At 38.6% G+C, this 18526-nt stretch overlaps 1 protein-coding gene across 5 annotated transcripts in view; it reads left to right on the top strand.

The window, feature by feature from the left end:
- The window catches only part of PARD3B (par-3 family cell polarity regulator beta), a 1145366-nt gene that overhangs the window by 524712 nt on the left and 602128 nt on the right, over positions 1-18526 (top strand). For all 5 annotated transcript variants that reach the window (XM_089330006.1, XM_089330005.1, XM_089330004.1 and 2 more), the window contains one exon: positions 7688-7797. Coding sequence is in view for 2 of the 5 variants with exons in the window: in XM_051849247.3 (XP_051705207.2) it covers positions 7688-7797 (110 nt within the window). In the remaining 3 variants the exon portion in view is untranslated. The remainder of the gene's footprint in view (positions 1-7687; positions 7798-18526) is intronic.

Genomic DNA, 18526 nt, shown 5'->3' with positions numbered 1-18526 from the left:
ATAAAAATGGAGCAGAAATCAAGTCCAAATGACTTAGGAACTTAATTTCTCTGACTTCAGTTTCTTTACTGACTATATAAATCATGGGGCTGTCTTTTAGTAGATCTGGGAGAGCCTTGGGTGTAGCTTCCCTAGCATGCTCATTTGGCTTTTGAGAAGCAGGAGTTTCCTCAAGGTAACATCATGCCAACGCCACCCTTGGAAGGCATGTTTTCTGACCTACAACCTCTGTGCACTTGACACTAACATATGGGTATGTCAGACTTATTGAACAAGGGTTACAGGTGTTTCAAGATAATTCAAAGGTGTTCCTCTAGGCTCTGACTAGTTGCAGAGTCTGTTAAGGAAATGTACTGTGCTGTAGTACACCAAGACACAGAGTATGCTGCTTTGTATACCATCAATACTGATGACCTGGCAGGATATATTTTTCCCTATTTCTTTATCCCTTTGCATTTATAACAGTTTTACCCATTTGCAATCCATTTTTATCATCAACATGAACCGCTTAACCACTTCCCCATTTAGAGATATTTTCCTTGAGAGCACTTTTCCTTGTTCATATTCACCTTGGTATCCAAAATGTCAACTACGTTGGAAGAGGAGCAAGCTATCAAACTTTCCAACTATTTTTAGTTGTTGGATAATTCAGTAGCACTGAAGGAATCCCATACAGCAAAAGAAAAGTGAGGCTCCAAAATGACCCGCCCTTACCCCTCTTTGCACACAGGTTTTCATAGTAATCCTAGTCCATTTCTTTATCCTCCCTCACCCCATGTTTTCCTCCAGCCACTCCTCTGTGCCTTTGTTAACACTCAGCCTTCTGGGTACCTTTTCTTTCTGAGGATTTTGGGAGAATATAAAACCCTGGCTTTCTCATTATTTTACACGTGATGCTGGTAATTGACCTATACTGATTCTTTCTCCTTTCCTTTGTTCCCCTCCTGTTTGTCTTCTCACTCATTCGGGAAGCCACTGTAATTCCCAATATCAACCTCATATTCATCTTTCTGAATGCCCAATTGAAAACCCAGTCTTTAGTTTCTCATGCATATCAAGGCAGTTTAGATTCAAAACAAATCATTCCAACCCTCAGTGGGTAGAAGCCAAGATTGGTGTTTTCTCTGAAACAAATCCTAGCAGTTGCCAGGACTTCCCTATTGCTCTTCCAAAGCAAGAAATGGAAGAAGGAATTTAGGTGCTCTTTTGCATTTTCTCCTTTGCTCTGTATATGTAGCAAGTTCCTAAATTTTCCTGCCTCACCCCCCAGTTTCTCTCCCCGTTCCCTTCTCGTCTGCTAACATCCTTTCCGCTTCTTTGTGAACACTTCCCTCCTCTCCATACCCAGGCCTCCTTGTTCTCACAGAATGTCTTAAAAGCACTTTCACTGTGAACACCGCCCTCCCCCACCCCCCCAGCTCTCCAGGTGTCATTCACACTAGTATGAAATGGCACCAAATATTGCTGACAAGCTGGCCTTCTGGTTTTGCTCAGAAAAATCATGAACCATCTTTAAACAAATAAATCCCTGCTGCTACTCACTGTACAATTAAGAACATGTGCCTTTGTGACTTCTGATGTGGAGCTCATGTTTAAAACTAGTGTTTGTTTTCTTTGCTGCCTGCATCAAAATATGTTTTGATACCTTAGGACCTGGGTTTCAATCTCTATAACTGCCTGTCTTTCCAAAACCCCAAATCATAACATTAAATGACATCACCTGTCATTTAAGCCAACTCCATTTCAAATGTATCCTCCAGATGTGGACAAAAACCTATCCAGCTGTGTGTACGTATATGTGCATATCTGTGACTTATAACTAAGTCACAGACATTTATATAGGTCAAGTTTAAATTTGGCTAGCTTTTATATCTTACATGATTTCATTGTTCCACAAGCCTACCAACTTCAGGCTTCAATTAGTTGTAATCTCTTTCAGCATTCTCTTCCTCAAATCGCAACAGGTGACCTACCTGTGGACTACCTTAGTGACATTTAATGGGAACATCGGATAAGTAACTCTTTAGCTCCAGTTTCATCATCTTTAAAATGGTGATTGCTTGAGCATTGGAAGATGCACCATTATTCATAGGCACCTGGGAACTGACCCCACTTTCTCCTCCCATGCCGTTGTGGTTTAACCAAGGCTGATGGCCTTAAAGCCTGGGAGAATATGAGAAATCTAGCCATCTTTTTAAATGCATGTGTAGTGAGTATCTGTGTAAGTTTGCCTTAAGTGAAGCATACACTGTGAGTAGACCAGAATGGTGGTCCAGTAAGAACTGAGTTTTCCTGATGTGGGGAGACCCTATCTTTGAGGATGTGGCTGCATCCCCAGTTGAGGACTCTTCCACTGCTTGTCCATGTAGCTGTCTCTTTAGTTTCCATTAAGTATGAGTCTGGCTAAACAAAATGCGGCTTTGATCCCAGCTACAGTGTGTGTGTTCAAAGGTGTGGGCTGTCCAGTCATCCATATATGATTCAGCTGGAACACTGCACTAGTACTTAACTTTATGTGCACTGAAATGATCCTTGTCTCAATATTTCCTTCTCTAAAAGGTAAGTTGAGGGCAAGCACAAGAAATGCTCATCTTGACATAGTACTTAGTGAAGTCGCAAATATTTAACTGTGTAGGAAAATGAAATTATATAAGGAGTCTTTCCAAAGTTTATGGAAAATTATAGTATGAAAAATTCATGCATGTGTTTCAAAAGTTTTTGCATGTTTTTAATGATTTTTAATCTTATAAGGAAAATTATGTATTTTCTATTTTATTTGCAATAGGCAGCCAGTCAGAGAGAGATCTTCCATTTGTTATTTCATTCTCTACATGCCACAATAGCCAGGACTGGACTAGACCAAAGCCCAGAGGCTGGGGCTCAATCAGGGGACCCCACAAGGATGACAGGGACTCAGGTATATTTGAGTCATCATTTGCTGCCTTGCTGGATGTGTTTTAGCAGGAAGTTGTATCAGAAGTGGAGGACCCAGGACTCATATCCTGGCATTCTGCCATGGGATACAAGTGTCCGAAGTGGCAATGTAACTGTTACATCTCATGCCTGCCCCTAACTTATCTTTCAATTCCATTTGCTCCACTAGCCTTTTTGAAGTACCTACATATAAAACTTTATGCTTTAAAGTACATAACACTCCTTGTTGTATTTTCTCTTTCTCTAGAGGTCTTTAAATTGTGATTTCAAGGAATATTGTACCCAGAGCTGAAATGAGGGCTTCAGCCTCTAAAATCTACCAAGTCTTTTCTCAATTATAAAAAAAAATACTAAGGAACAGTAATTTCTTCCCATTGTAGAACTCAGTCGCTCCCCCATCATTTTTTTTTTTTTACTTTGACCTCTATTATAACTCTATATCTGCTTTTGCACAGAATTAGATTTTACTATTTTCATTTACATGTTATTCTATGAAAATTAAATTGGCTTTTGGGAGTTCAGTTTTTGAGCAGATGAAACACCTCCCCGAAACAGCACATGCTGTCACCTCCTTTCTATTGGAGGAGGTAGGGATTTCCTGCCTGAAAATCGCATAGCAGACACTGCCCTGTCCCCTGCATGCCTTGTTGTACTTCAGCCTCCCATCCATCCTGTGCTAAGCTGTAATCATCCAATTTTAAATGGTGAGGCTGATTCACAGAACCAGTGTTTGATTCCGAGTCACATGGGCCTCACCACTCTGCTGACACAGGACAGTCAGCAGTGTTAGTGTCTCAGCCCTACTGTGTTATAAGCTTCTTCAGAGCAAAGATCATTCTTGTTTGCACCCATCTATACACACACACACACACACATCCAGGAAGTTTCCAAACCGGATGGAGTAGCCTCCCTCTCACTTCTGTTAGCTTTGCTTGTGACATGTGAGTTCTACGCTAATGTATACCCAAGGATCTTCCCAGATCATCTTCAGTTCTTCTAACTCCTTGCTTTTCAACTGACACCAGGACAGAAATATCTTTGCCTTTAGGTTGTAACTGCCTCTTCCTGACAGCCATTTTCAAAGGGGGTTTAGCAATTTTAAAAATAATTCTAGGATGCCGGCGCTGCGGCTCACTAGGTTAATCCTCCGCCTTGTGGCGCCGGCACACCCGGTTCTAGTCCCAGTCGGGGCACTGGATTCTGTCCCGGTTGCCCCTCTTCCAGGCCAGCTCTCTGCTGTGGCCTGGGAGTGCAGTGGAGGATGGCCCAAGTGCTTGGGCCCTGCACCCGCATGGGAGACCAGGAAAAGTACCTGGCTCCTGCCTTCGGATTAGCGCGGTGCGCCGGCCGCGGCGGCCATTGGAGGGTGAACCAACGGCAAAGGAAGACCTTTCTCTCTGTCTCTCTCTCTCTCTCACTGTCCACTCTGCCTGTCAAAAAAAAAAAAAAAAAATTCTAGGATGGGTTGTTTAAAACTTTCTGAGAAAACAGTTCATATTTAAAGATGTTCATTATTCATTCCAGTATGAAATGATTTGCACTTGTTAATAACACCTTGCAACAGCCAAAGAAAAATTAGAAGGTGACTCAATAGGAGACATTCAGGTGTGGATTACAGGAAAGCAGGGAAGAAGAAAACTTTTGCTAGTGAACTGAGAGCAGGTTTCAGACAGATTTGGCCATCCGAAAGCTTGTTTAGTTTTAATGTTGCAAATAGTTGATTCTCTGGTTCAAAGCTGAGTCATCATCTTGAAAGAGATGATTGCATTGATTGAATACATGGTATTAAAAATTATATCTTAAATAACTTAACATTTTGTCATTAAAACAGCAGATACTGAAGTGAGGAGATATAAACAGGTATCCCTTCTTTAATATGCATTGTTTAGGATAATACATGGAAAATGCATAGGAAAACAACGCATTATGGTTTCCTTAAGGGAAATCTATCTATTGCCCCAGAAAAGTCATACAGGTACACATTCTGTACAGATTTATATAGTATACATGTGATTCAGCTTAGAAAATAAAAACTAAAAATCGTCAATCACTGCAATTTCTCTTGCTCAATTTGGTTTTCTTTTTAAAGATTTATTTATTTATTTGAAAGGTAGGACAATGTAGTATAAGGAAAGGGGGGACTGAACATGAAGCCACAGCCAGACCTGGTTTATTCAAAGAATAAGCCTGGGAGGGGCTCACTCCCAGGCGAACACACGTGGCAGAGGGCACCTTCCCTTACAGAATAGTGGTTTATGTAGTACAGAGTGGCAGGATGGGGCTTGGGGGTCTGAGCTAAAACTGTGCTGCTGAGATAGTTGGAGCGTTTGGACTGGATAAAGGGCCTTTGAGATAACAGTGTGAGCTGGGAGGGGTTTGGGTTGAGGCTGTGTTGCTGAGATAGGGGGGAGAGAGTTTGGGAGGAGTAGGGAGAGCTCAGGTTGATAGCGGGTCTCTTCAGATAGGGATGTGTCTGACAATCAAGGCAGGGCAGGGCTGGGCAAGGCAGGGTGGGCAGTATTAGCTGAGCAGAGAAATGGGGGCCTGCATGTGGTTATGTAGGTGAGAGATCAACATGAGTCTAACGTACTCTTTTTTTTTTTGTCTTTGCTCCATCAGAAAGGGAGAGAGGGAGAGAGAGAAAGAAATCTTCCATCCCATGGTTCAGTACCGAAATGGCCTCAACAGCCAGAGCCAGGTCACAGCCAGGAGCCAGGAACCTGTATCAGAAACAGAGCAGCCAGGACTTGAACCCTCACTCTGATACCATATGCCTGCATTGCAAGGGGCAGCTTAATGTCCTGTGCCATGACCACTCTTTCCCATTCCCCATCAACTGTTTTCTTTTCTTTTTTTTTTTTTAATTTATTTGACAGGTAGAGTTATAGACACAGAGATAGAGAGAGACAGAGAGAAAGGTCTTCCTTCCATTGGTTCACTCCCCAAATGGCCGATCCGAAGCCAGGAGCCAGGTGCTTCTTCCTGGTCTCCCATGCGGGTGCAGGGCCCAAGCACTTGGGCCATCCTCCACTGCCTTCCCGGGCCACAGCAGAGAGCTGGACTGGAGGAGGAGCAGCCAGACTAGAACCCGGCGCCCATATGGGATGCTGGAGCCGCAGGCAGAGGATTAACCAAGTGAGCCACAGCGCTGGCCCCCTTCAACTGTTTTCTTGATGATGATATTTTCTTTCTTTTTGGTTTGTTTTCTTCAACTCAAGATTAGTATTTGTAGTGTACTCGCGTGCTTAGTGCTTGGAAACAAACCAGAGTTTCACAGTTTGTCCATCTTCTTTCCAACTTTAAAGATAATGCGATGCTTCTAAGGATTCTGCCTTTAGACTGAGTTGTTTATTTCATGTTGCTGATAATTCAGGGGATTCTTGTGAAAGGAGCTTACTCTTCTGGTCACCCATGGGAAAGAAAAAAATATGTTTGTGGGAGACTGGAAGTTTTATGGTACTTTTCCTTGCTTCTACTCTTGTTTTTGTAAAAAGAAAAAAAAATCTCATTTAGAGAACAGTTGCCAGCCGTAAATTCATTGATATGTCAATTGCTCATAAAATTTTTGTGGTATAGATGGAACAAGTGGGGAATACTGAAATGGTATGCTAATTAATAAAAAATAAATAAAGGAATATGAACACAGACTTCTACAGAGTGTCGGTGTCCTAAGTAGCATACTAATTTCTCTTTATGAAAGAAGCTGTGTTTTCAAAATACAACTTCTATCTGGACAAGGATAAAAAATATTAGCAGTTTATTTTTGGAATAAGAAAATTGAAGCACATGTAAAAATCAAGGTTGTAAATAACTTAAAACATGGATAAAAATGTTGTTTTTAACTGAAATGGCTTGAGAGGCTCTGGGAATTATTTTCAGAGTATTGATAAATGGGCAATTGCATTTCAGCTGTTTTCCATTTTTTCCCAAAAGCACAGAAAGAAAAAAGTTAATTTTTATATGAGTGATTTTTAAACCACAAGCAGATTTTCTTTGAGATTTTTCTCCATAGTGGCCAATTTTGTATGAAACAAGTTATTTTAGTCCTAATTGCAGTCAGGATAGTTAGGCTGCTGGCTTTGCTAAGGCTGAATTTCATTTGAACTTTCTCATAGCAAGATCTTTTTTCAGAATTTAATAACGGAGTCAAATATTTAATAGTGGAATCTTTCATTAAATTAAAAAGAAATCAGGATGTATTTTTGGAAGAACTAACTTATTTTCTTTATCAGTTTTATCTACTTTAGGAGAAATAGAAGAGAATGGAACCTCTTTCTTTTTGTATTTAAATAGACATTAATGGTATAACCCCAGCAAATAATTGATTTCAGTATATACCATCAGTCAGAAGATTTAGGAAGCACCAATGGCAATAATAACTCTACTTCTAGCTCTACTGCACTGACTGTGTGAACCTCTTCATTGTCTACTGGATAATCCATCTTTTTTAACACTAACATACATTTTCTAGATCAGCATTTAGATCACACACTATCAACTTTTGCATTGCCTAATTGGTACAATTGTTTGATTTAAAATGTGAGTAGGAAAAGATGAGATTTGAAAGAATTTTTCCCATGTGTCTTTGAATCAACAGATGTTAAAAGATCATTAAATGGATTAATTTACAAGTATCCATAGAATGTTTTTACATAAAAGCATGTTGTAAAACTTTTAATTAAAGTGTATTGTGGTTTGCACTCTCTTCCCCTCAGTGTTCCTTTGACCTCTGGCCTCTTATTTTATCCCGCAGGCACTCCACTGCTGGTGAGGAGGAGCAGTGACCCATCACTGGGGCCACCTGCTGACGCCCAGCCAAGCGCTTCACACCCTGGTGGCCAGAGTCTGAAACCTGTTGTTGCAGTAGGTGTCCTGCCCTTTGCATTTTTAATGAAAGATCAAAGTGCCTTGCCCTAGACTAACCAGGACTTGGCAGTCTTGAATAAGTTGATAATTAGATAGAAATCTTTTGATAAGATGCACAGCAAATCATTATAATAGGTAATATGAGCTATTAGTAGTATATAGTTACAGTGGTAGCTTTTATTTATGTCGTACTGATTGTGTGCCAAGCACTGTTTAAAAGCTTACATTAAGTCCTGTAAACTTCTACATCAAGGTAAGTACACATTTTTATCTCCATTATACTGAGAATGAAATTGAGGCAGAGGCAGGTTTAGTAATTTGTTTAAGGTCAAATGGCTAGTAAGTGACAAAGCCTGGAATTGAACCCTGCTGACCTGGGTCCAAAGTCCATGTTTTAAGCTGCACACCCATACTGCTTCATTTCCCTCATCTCTGTGCTTAGTTATGGTCAAACATAGTGTTTATTTATTTTTGGTATGTTAACATAACGTTTTGCCAAGCCAAACCAATGTGTATGGTAATGCAGTTTGAGATTGCCAATGCCAGGGGCATGAGGTACTAGTATGGGATTTCTACAGCTCTGCTTTCAAACTGAAGAACAGAATTATATAACTACTATACTTGCAGCAATAGGTTAAGTGGAGAATGATTTTGTGAAGAGAAGATACACTCTTTCTATCTGGAACAGTGGGATCATTCTGCTAAATCCTCCCTTGCTTCGAAGAACTGTAATCACTTCATCTGTTCAAATGCCTTAAGGGTTAGATTTTAATGAATGGCTAAATGTCATTGCAATGGGTGATCTTCAGTGACACAAACATATTTATAAGGCTTCGCAAAGGCTAGTGTCTCCCATTTTCAGTCTCACTATCTATAGCAGCTTAAGAAAAAGACAACATTTTATAGGCATGTAAGGATGCTGAATGAGTTCAACAGTTTCTCCTACTTTGGTATATTCTTAGAAAGAATTAGGACCCGGCCGGCGCCGCGGCTCACTAGGCTAATCCTCCGCCTAGCGGCGCCGGCACACCGGGTTCTAGTCCCGGTCGGGGCGCCGGATTCTGTCCCGGTTGCCCCTCTTCCAGGCCAGCCCTCTGCTGTGGCCAGGGAGTGCAGTGGAGGATGGCCCAGGTGCTTGGGCCCTGCACTCCATGGGAGACCAGGAAAAGCACCTGGCTCCTGGCTCCTGCCATCGGATCAGCGCGCTGCGCCGGCCGCAGCGCGCCGGCCGCGGCGGCCATTGGAGGGTGAACCAACGGCAAAGGAAGACCTTTCTCTCTGTCTCTCTCTCTCTCTCACTGTCCACTCTGCCTGTCAAAAAAAAAAAAAAAAAAAAAAAAAAAAAAAAAAAAAAAGAATTAGGACCCATACCTATGAAATAGGAGTCACCACGCCAAATCATTGGATATTTACTAATATGTTTGTGGCAATATGTTGTGATATTTTTTCTTAAGAAAGCAAGTATCTTAAAAGTTTTTAAAATATAATGTTTTCTCACTCTCCTATTTAAAACTGTATCCTTTTAAGGAAATACATTTAATGGAACATTGGTTTAATAAAAATCAGGTGTATGTGTTCTGCTTTAATGATGTGTACAAACAAAACCAGTATGTGGTATGATGTGTTTTTTTTTTTTAAATCCTCATTGATTGGGACCATGTTAAGCCTAAATGTTTTGCACTGGGGGAAGAGATAAACTCTATAAGTGAGAAAAGAATTGCATGAAAGGGAAGAACCACACTCAGTGCTGACTTTTACGATGTCTGTCTATCCTTAAATGAGAGTGTAGTTGATTAATGTGTCACCAACATTGGCATGCAAAAATACACTACTGCTTATTTCTGTCTCTATCACTTACACTCTGTGCTTAGACCCAATGAAGTGACGTTAATATTGGTTTCCCTAAAGGAAATGAGGGTTCATATCTTTATGATAGATTTCATAGTCTCACAAGAAAATACCATCTATGATTTCCAAGTTGGCATGTGAGGCAGGGGCATACATTATTGCTAATAAAGGTGTACGTCTGAATCTAAGAAGAAATGCTGGACCCAAAATCCTTGTACTTGGTCCTTACACAAATTGCCAAATATGAGTTGAATCCTAATATATTAACAGTAAAAAGGAAACATGTAATTCCTCCTCTCCTCACCCACTATTTTCTCTATGAATGTTGAAATACAGATCTGAGAATCAAAGAGTAGACTCTGGCCCTTGCCTTGTTGTGGAATAGCAGCAAATCTTAGTTTCATGCTTCATTGTATAAACATCTTCATAAATACTTTATTCCTTGATGTTCCAAGGTTTAGACATTGTGTGTCATCCATCTTTCTGTTTATTAGTGCCCAGGAGCCAAGTACATGAATGGTACTCAGCATATATCTTTTGGACATAGTACTGCAAGACACATAAAACTCTGGGAAAAGTCCTACAGGAATCAGTAATTAACCAGCCTGCCATTTAATAAAATCTCACCCAACCATTTTCTATGTTCCCCAGAAAGAAGCTACTAGGTAAATATCTATCTGCTCTGGAAAGAGACAGATAGTTTAGCCCTGGCACGAGACAGAGAGTTTAACTGCCCTACTGTATAACCAGAAGATACAGTTTGCAAGTAAGATATTTAGATATGTCTAGTTTTACCTAGAAGAAAAATAATGACTGTGTGTATTATAACTTTATTCATATATTTCAACATACTTGTGGACTATTTAGAGCTATGCTGTCAAGTATGATAGCTGCTAGCCACATGTGGATATTGAGCATTTGAAATGTCTGATCAGAACTGAAATGTGCTTACATGTGATATACACATTGAATTTTCAAGACTGAAGCATGAAGCAAGTTAATGTAAAAGTTCTCATTAATAACTTTTATATTGACTCCATGTTGAAATGATAATAGGTTTGGCATGTTCGGTTCAGTAAAATATATTAAAATTACATTCACCTGTTTCTTTTTATCCCCCCCCCTTTTTTTCACATGACTGCTGGAAATTTTAAAAGCATGTCAGTAGTTTGTATTCAGTTTTTATTGGACAGTGCAGCTCTAGACTGAAGTAAATTGGGTGTAGCTTAACAAAATGGTCTGAGAACCTCAGGGGATGATCTTCGAGCTCCACGTCATCTCTTGAGTGACAGTGTGATTAGGGTTGCCTAGGGCAATCCTGCTTTAGACTACTTGTTCTGGCATAATTATGAGCAGTGTCCCCACTACCTCTCAGAGATGCCCATGTGTAGATGATAGATTATGTGGTACTCTCTATATAGTCCTAGTCAATTTTGTTGTTTGCTCAAAGAGAAGAAAAGCAGTCTTTCAATGAATCCATGGGAACAGAACTGCCACCAGTCTTACAGTGGAGCACACAGCAGTAGGAATTTTGTGTAAGAAGAACTTAGGCCCCGGAGTACGGACTCGGAGACTTCAGATTCTTTTGCGTCTCTCAGATTCCTTAATTCTACTTGATATTTCCTTCACAACTTCAGCTATACCGTGCTTGATTCCTGTGATTTGATGAGTGAAGATGAATACAGAGAATATATGATAAAAATGTAGCCATATAGCAACCGATATGAAAAATAATTGCTTAAAAAATGTTTCATTGCATTTCAGTCCAGTATCCAAGTGGGGGGTTTCCCAAATCAAAACTTCCATCTCTTAAAGAGAGTGTTCACACATAAGCAATTCACTTTGGCAGGATCCCAAATGGATTATGCTTAAGGAATGAAATTTGCTTATAACATACAGCATAAGAATCTGAAAGGTGAATATTTGCCATGTTTGATTATGTGGAAATATTACCTTTAGAACTACAGTTGACCGTTATTTTTAGTTGCACTTCCTTAAGCTTACCATAGAGGGGAGAGTTTTTGTTGATGCCCAGATACAGGTTTTTTTCAAAAGTTTGAAATATTTCACTTCTTTTGTGAGTGATTGTGTCACTAAAAATTGGTTACCTAATGTGCACTTTCAGACATGTTGAAGTTTTAAAACCAGCTTAAGTTAGAGAAATCAGTTTCTCTGCACGCTTCAAAGTCTCTATGTGGTGAGAATTCACCAAATCTCCGTTATTTATAACAAAGGGCACCACCTGATAAATAGCACAGAAATCCCTTTCTTCATTTTTCATAAATCTACCCAGTTACCAGAATATTATAATTATTAACAGGCAAATAGTAATGGCTGTTTATCTTTCAAGACGATAGCAACTTCAGTTCTGCTGAGTGATTTTGAATTAAAGAAAGGGGATCCTGGGGACAGGATATCTCAGTGAGAGTCTGCTGATTGAAAGTCTTACCTTCCTTTTCCTGATTGTAACCTGGTGTTCTTGGCCTAAGGGCACTCCATAAAACCAGGTCCTTGAAATTGATGTTCCCAAATTTGTGGATGGAACAGAACTCTAAAACAGATGTGATATTTTTCTTAATATCCGGTTAACTACTATGGTTGTTTTGTGTTTTAATGACTGTTTATAGTTTTCAATTTAACCTCAAAGGCAAATTGATCCTGTAGGGTGAGTAAATTAAAAAGTGGATTCCTGAACATTATGATACTGCTGTTCTTCCCAGATAGTAAACAACATTGTTAGCTTTTAAACAGTTACTTGTCTTGCATTACCAAAATAATGAAAATGCTGGTCTGTCCATGTCTATACATAATTTTTTTTTTAAAAAGCTGGCAATACCTGGGGTTGTTAATTTGGAAGTCCATGGATGGGCTTTGGCAGGTCTGTTAACTCTCTGAAGGTTATACTGTATGGGAGGCATGCATGATTATTTCATGAAGTAGATACTATCACTTTTCAAATTTGAAAAGAACAAAAGATCAAGAACCACTGCTTTAGGGGCTAGCTACCAGTTTCTAGAATATGAAGAATGATACAGACTAAGAAGTAGAGAATTGGGGCTAACGTTATGGTACAACTGGTTAAATTGCTGCTTGTGACACCAGCATCCCATGGGAGAGTGCCAGTTTGAATCCCAGCTGCGCCATTGCCAGTCCGGCTCCTTGCTAATGTGCCAGAGAGCAGTGGAAGATGGACCAAGTACCTCGGCCCTTGCCAGCCATGTGGGAGAACAGGATGGAGTTCCTGGTTCCTGGCTTCATCCTGGCCCAGACGTGGCTGTTGGAGCCATTTGAAAAATGAATTTGTGATGGAAGAATTATTTTTTCTCTCTCCCTCTCTCTCTCTCCCTCTCCCTCTGCCATTCAAATAAACAAATCTTTTTTAAAAAGTAGAGAATTACCACTCCTTTCTTTCAAATTTGTATTGAATAACTAGTGTTATTTCAACATACTATATTATTATTATTTCTATGTATCACATACTATGTAGATTCATGATTTTAAGATGAACAGAAGTTTTTTGTGTGTCTGCATTGAGAAGCCAAAATTAACTATTTAGTCAAAAGCAACACAATTGTTAGCAACCTGGACTGAGGGTAAAAGGACCCGGATGGTTATAGGAAGACAGCCCAAGGAGGAAATAGTTCTAGTTATCCAGCATTTTCTGCTACTAGAAGTGAAAATATAGTGTCACTTGAAGGCTTTGCTATTTTAACACAAATATAGCAGCATGTAGCTACCATAGAGAAACTACTTCTGATGAAAATCAGCATTCTCTTTGTTTCTTGTATATAAGATGATGGAGTGCTAATTTTTTTTTTCCAGAAAAATTTAACAGGTTTATTTATAATTGTTATAAAGTTGAACTGCTGAAACTTGTTCACTGAAACATTTTGACTTGCATTAATGCTTTACATCCCCGCATTTATATTAAAAATCCACACACAAATGAAAATGGAAAAACTGCCAATACCTGATTTCTGTCCCCTATTTTCCACTCGCAATCATATACTTAGGTACCTTTTGACCCATGGGAAAAAATATCTAACGTTCAGAACTACCAATAACAGGAAGAAGAGAAAAAAAAAATTTTGAGAATGAAATGTTTCCCGTCATAGTGGATTCTTAAGCACGTTCTCCACGTATGCGGCGTGCTAGCTAATTTGAGAATCCCCCATCTTATGGCTGTATCTTTCATGTATGTTGCATAGATTCAGATTTTAGTCAATGTTGCTCCTAGATTAAACTTTCTCTGATCCATGAAAGAAGTCATTGAGTTGTTACTGAGAAATGTTAAGTAGCTTGGCTATTAGGATTAAAGTGATTCAATTGCTGCTAAGATGTCAGGACTTTTGGAGGCAGGTTGCTGACTATCCAAATACAAACTGAAAATCAGCCAGCATTCTGAATGACTGAGTCCTATTTTCTGTCAATTAGATGTGCAATAAGGTACAATAAAGTGAAAATAGAGGAACAGAATTGTAGGGACCGATGTATGTTGCAGGAAAGGATATATCCATTGTCTGCCAACAAGAAGAGATAGAGGCTGAAGAGCAAAAGGGAGGGAAAATAACATGTTATATTTAATTGCATTATTTAGAGATACTGATGCCTACAAAAGGTTTTTCTTTTTTTTCTTCCTCCCCACACAGTGATTTAATAATAGTCCTGGTGTTTGTAACTCCAGCTGTTCACGCTGTGTGCTGATAAGACCAGAGCTTGGAGACACATTGCAACCATGGTTTTCATACGGCTTTGTTTTTAAGAGATAAAGCTGCCATCCAATATTTCATGGGGCCAAATGTTTACTTCGTTTGGCAGTAACTAACTGCTTAATTTCTGAAACAGTTATGCCTGTTAAGAATCGAGTTCAGGTGGGGAAAATCCAGAAACCCCATTTATTCTGCAATGATTTTTTTTAACCATGTCTTACAGAAGTTTATAAAGCAACTCTGGGTTGTCTGAATGCCTGCACCATAACTAATCAAGGGACCTGAGAAATGTGATCCCTCTTCAGGGATGTCTTCCCTCATTATTCTCCTGGGGTCTAGTCCCAAACTGAAAGTCTAAACGATGGATCATTATTCACAGGTCATTTCAGAAATTTGAAAGGTACCATGGCATATCTTCTTTAGCTAGTTAAGCTTGATCTGTGCATAATGAAAATGGAATGCATTTTGCCTTCATGTCAAAATAAATGGATTAATCCCTTAGATGTCCAAGCCCTCTGCTCTGTGCCATCTGGAAAGCCTAAGACATGGTTCCTGTCCTCAGGAAACTTACAACCTAGTCATAAAGAGCAGATCTGAAGCAGTAAAACAACCCTGGCAATCCCTAACCATGGATCAGATTAGCAAGTGATGCATTTCTATCAATCAAAGGGACTTTGCCTTCACTCTGCCCTTTAATCTTTTCCTGTGTCTGTTCTGCCTCTCCCACCCTTGAAGGGAATTGCCATGAGAAGAGACTCTGTTAGTTCTTATCTCCCTGAAATTGAATTACTTGTTTACATATGTGCATTTTTGCAAAACTGTGAGCTTCCCAAAGGCATGGGCCAGTTTGTTCATTTTTATGTTTAAGCCCCCAGTCACAGGGCTTGACATATTAATAGACTTTCCTAAATATATGAGTCAATAATCAAACTTTTTATTTTTGGGTAAGATACATTTAATTCAGTTTTTAGCCAATTTTAAGTAATTTTGTGAAAATGTATACTTTACATATGAATATGCATGTATTCATGTGTTTCAAAATTTTTATACCAAAATAAACTTATCTTTTCATTTCCATTTTCAACAAACTTTTGGAAGCACCCTCATGTATGAATTGAATTAAGAAAGTTCCTTTTAACATGCATTTTGCTTCCCAAATAGTTTCAGCTAGAATTTTCTTCTTTAGGACAATGTGTTACCTATTTCTTCAAGTTGTCAAGGATAGAAAGATGTTTAAGCATAATTTCTCTACTTGGAATTAAAATGTGCATTGGTGGCTGAAGTCAGCAGTTTAAATTGTGAGACCCACTTCATCTTTTTACAAGTCTAGCAATGACTTCTGCATAGAAATTAGTTATGAGAAAGACCAGAATTTTAGTATGAAAACAAACCTTGGTAATTCTAGTAAGAAGCCATTATAAAGATTAATTTTTAAATGAATCTAATGCCTGAGCCTAGACTAGAAATTAATATGCATGAAGTAGAGTCAATCATCTGGGTTCTATTTCTTTGTCAATAAAATTTCAGATTCAGAATTAAAAAGCTAGTAAAAGCTTAGTGGTAATAATGCTATAGTGTTCTAATAACTGTGTTCAAAGAATTTAGAAAACTCTTGATTAGTTATAAATTTCTGGAAAAAAGTTGAATGCCAATTACATCTAAAGATCTCCCTTTCTAAATTTTTCTATTATTTTATCTTTAATAAGTATTTGTGGGACCACTGTTGGGGCATAATGGGTTAAACTGCCGCCTGCTGTGCCTGCATCCCATATGGGCTCTAGTCAGAGTCTCTGCTGCTCCACTTGCAATCCAGTTCCCTGTGGATGCACCTGGGAAAGCACTGGAAGATGGCCTAAGTCCTTGAGTCCCTGTACCCACATTGGAAACCCAGGAAAACCTCCTGGTTCTTGGCTCCTGGTTTCTGTCTGGCCCAGCCCTTGCTGTTGCAGCTATTTGAGGAGTGAACCAGGGGATGGAAGATCTCTCTCTCTGTATCTCCTTTTCTCTTTCTAACTGTGCCTTTCAAATGCATAAAATTAAATTTTTAAAGAAGCATTTCTGACTTTAGTTATTTACAAAACTAGAAAAAGATGCAACAAAGAAAGAGAACTATAGACCAATATCCCTGGTGAACATAGATGCAAAAATGCTCAACAAAATACTAGTTAATTGAGCTCAGCAACATATCAGAAAGATTCTTCACCTGAACCAAATGGGATTTATCCCTTTTATGCAGAAGTGGTTCAACACATGCAAAACATTAAATGTGGTAAGTCACATTAACAAATTGAAGAATAAAAACCATTTGAATATATAAATAGGTGCAGAAAAAGCATTCGATAAAATACAAAATCCTTTTATGATTAAAGAAAAAACTTCAGCAACTTTGGTATAAAATGACAATTTTTCAACGTAATCAAGGCAAAATATGACAAACCCACAGGCAGCATCATATTAAATGGGGAAAAGTTGGAAGCATTTCCACTAAAATCCAGAACCAGACAAGGGTTCCCACCTTCACAATTGTTACTCAATATAGTTCTAGAAGTTTTAGCTAAGGCCATTCGGCAAGGAAAAGAAATCAAAGGGATACAAATTGTCAAATTATCCCTTCTTGTAGATGATATGATTCTACATATAGGGGAACCAAAAGGCTCCACTAAGAGATTATTGGAACTCATAAGAGAGTTTAGTAAAGTTGCAGGATATAAAATCAATTCACAAAAATCAATAGCCTTTTATATATGAAGACAATGCCATGGTTGAGAAGGAACTTGTAAGATCAGTCCCACTCACAATGTCTACAACAATATTTAAATACCTCAGAATAAATTTAACCAATGAGGTAAAATGTCTCTACAATAAAAATTACAAAATAAATAGAATAAATAGAACACTTGAAAAAACAGAAAAATCTTCCATGTTTGTGGACTGGAAGAATTAATATAAAAATATTCATAATACTGAAAGCAATTTATAGATTGAATGTGATCCCAATAAAAACAACAATGACATTTTTCTCAGATTTAAAAAAAATGATACTTAAATTCATATGGAAACAGAAGAGACCCCCAAATATCAAAATCAATCTTAAACAACAAAAGCAAAGCTGGAGGCATCACAATTTCAGATTTCATGATATATTGCAGGGCAGTTATAATCAAAACAGCCTGGTACTGGCACAAACATAGACATGTAGACCAATGGAACAGAATAGAAACTCAAATCAATGGATGCATCTATAGCCAACTAATCTTTGAAGACAAAAAAAAAAAGCTAAAATCAATCCCTGGAGAAAAGGCAATCTCTTTAACAAATGGTGCTGGGAAAATTGGATCTCTACATGCAGAAGTATGAAACAAGACCCCTACCTTACACTTACACAAAAATCAACACAAAATGGATCAAGTATATAAATCTATTACTTGATATCATCAAATTATTAGAGGCGAACTTTGGGTAAGCTCTGCAAGACATTGGCATGGGCAAAGACTTCTTAGAAAATAACCCAGAAGTACAGACAATCAAAGAAGAAAAAGACAAATGGGATTATATCAAGCTGAGAAGCTACTGCACAGCAGAGGGAACACTCAACAAAGTGAAAAGAAAACTAACAATGGGAGAAAATATTTGCAGATAAAGGATTAATATCCAGAATCTATAAAGAGCTCAAGAAACTCAACAACAACAAAGGACACAATCCAGTAAAGAAATGGGCAAAGGAATTGAAAAGGCATTCTTCAAGAGAAGAAATGCAAATGGCAAATAAACACATGAAAAATTGCTCATGATCCCTAACCATCAGGGAAATGTAAGTTAAAATAACAGTGAGGTTTTACCTCACATCATTTAGAATGGCTATCCTACAGATATCAAGAAAAAAATAAATGCTGTTGGGGATGCAGAGAGAAAAGTACCCTAATACACTGTTGGTGGGAATGTACATTAGTATAGCCATTGTGGAAGACAGTCTGGGGATTTCTCAGAAATCTGAAAATAGATCAACCACACGAACCAGCCATCTAACTCCTGGGAATCTACAAAGGAAATGAAATCAGCATTTGAAAGAGTTATTTGTACCCCCATGTTATTGCAGCTTGATTCACAATAGCTAAGATTTGTAATCAACCCAGATGTCCAGATTTAGGGTCTCTTTTTCCCATGTGTAT

This window comes from Oryctolagus cuniculus, chromosome 3 (assembly GCF_051225735.1).
Source record: "Oryctolagus cuniculus isolate XC-2025 breed Fujian yellow rabbit chromosome 3, ASM5122573v1, whole genome shotgun sequence".
Taxonomy (NCBI): domain Eukaryota; kingdom Metazoa; phylum Chordata; class Mammalia; order Lagomorpha; family Leporidae; genus Oryctolagus; species Oryctolagus cuniculus.
Note: the sequence above shows the minus strand (reverse complement) of the source record. Positions and strands in the feature narration are given on the sequence as shown.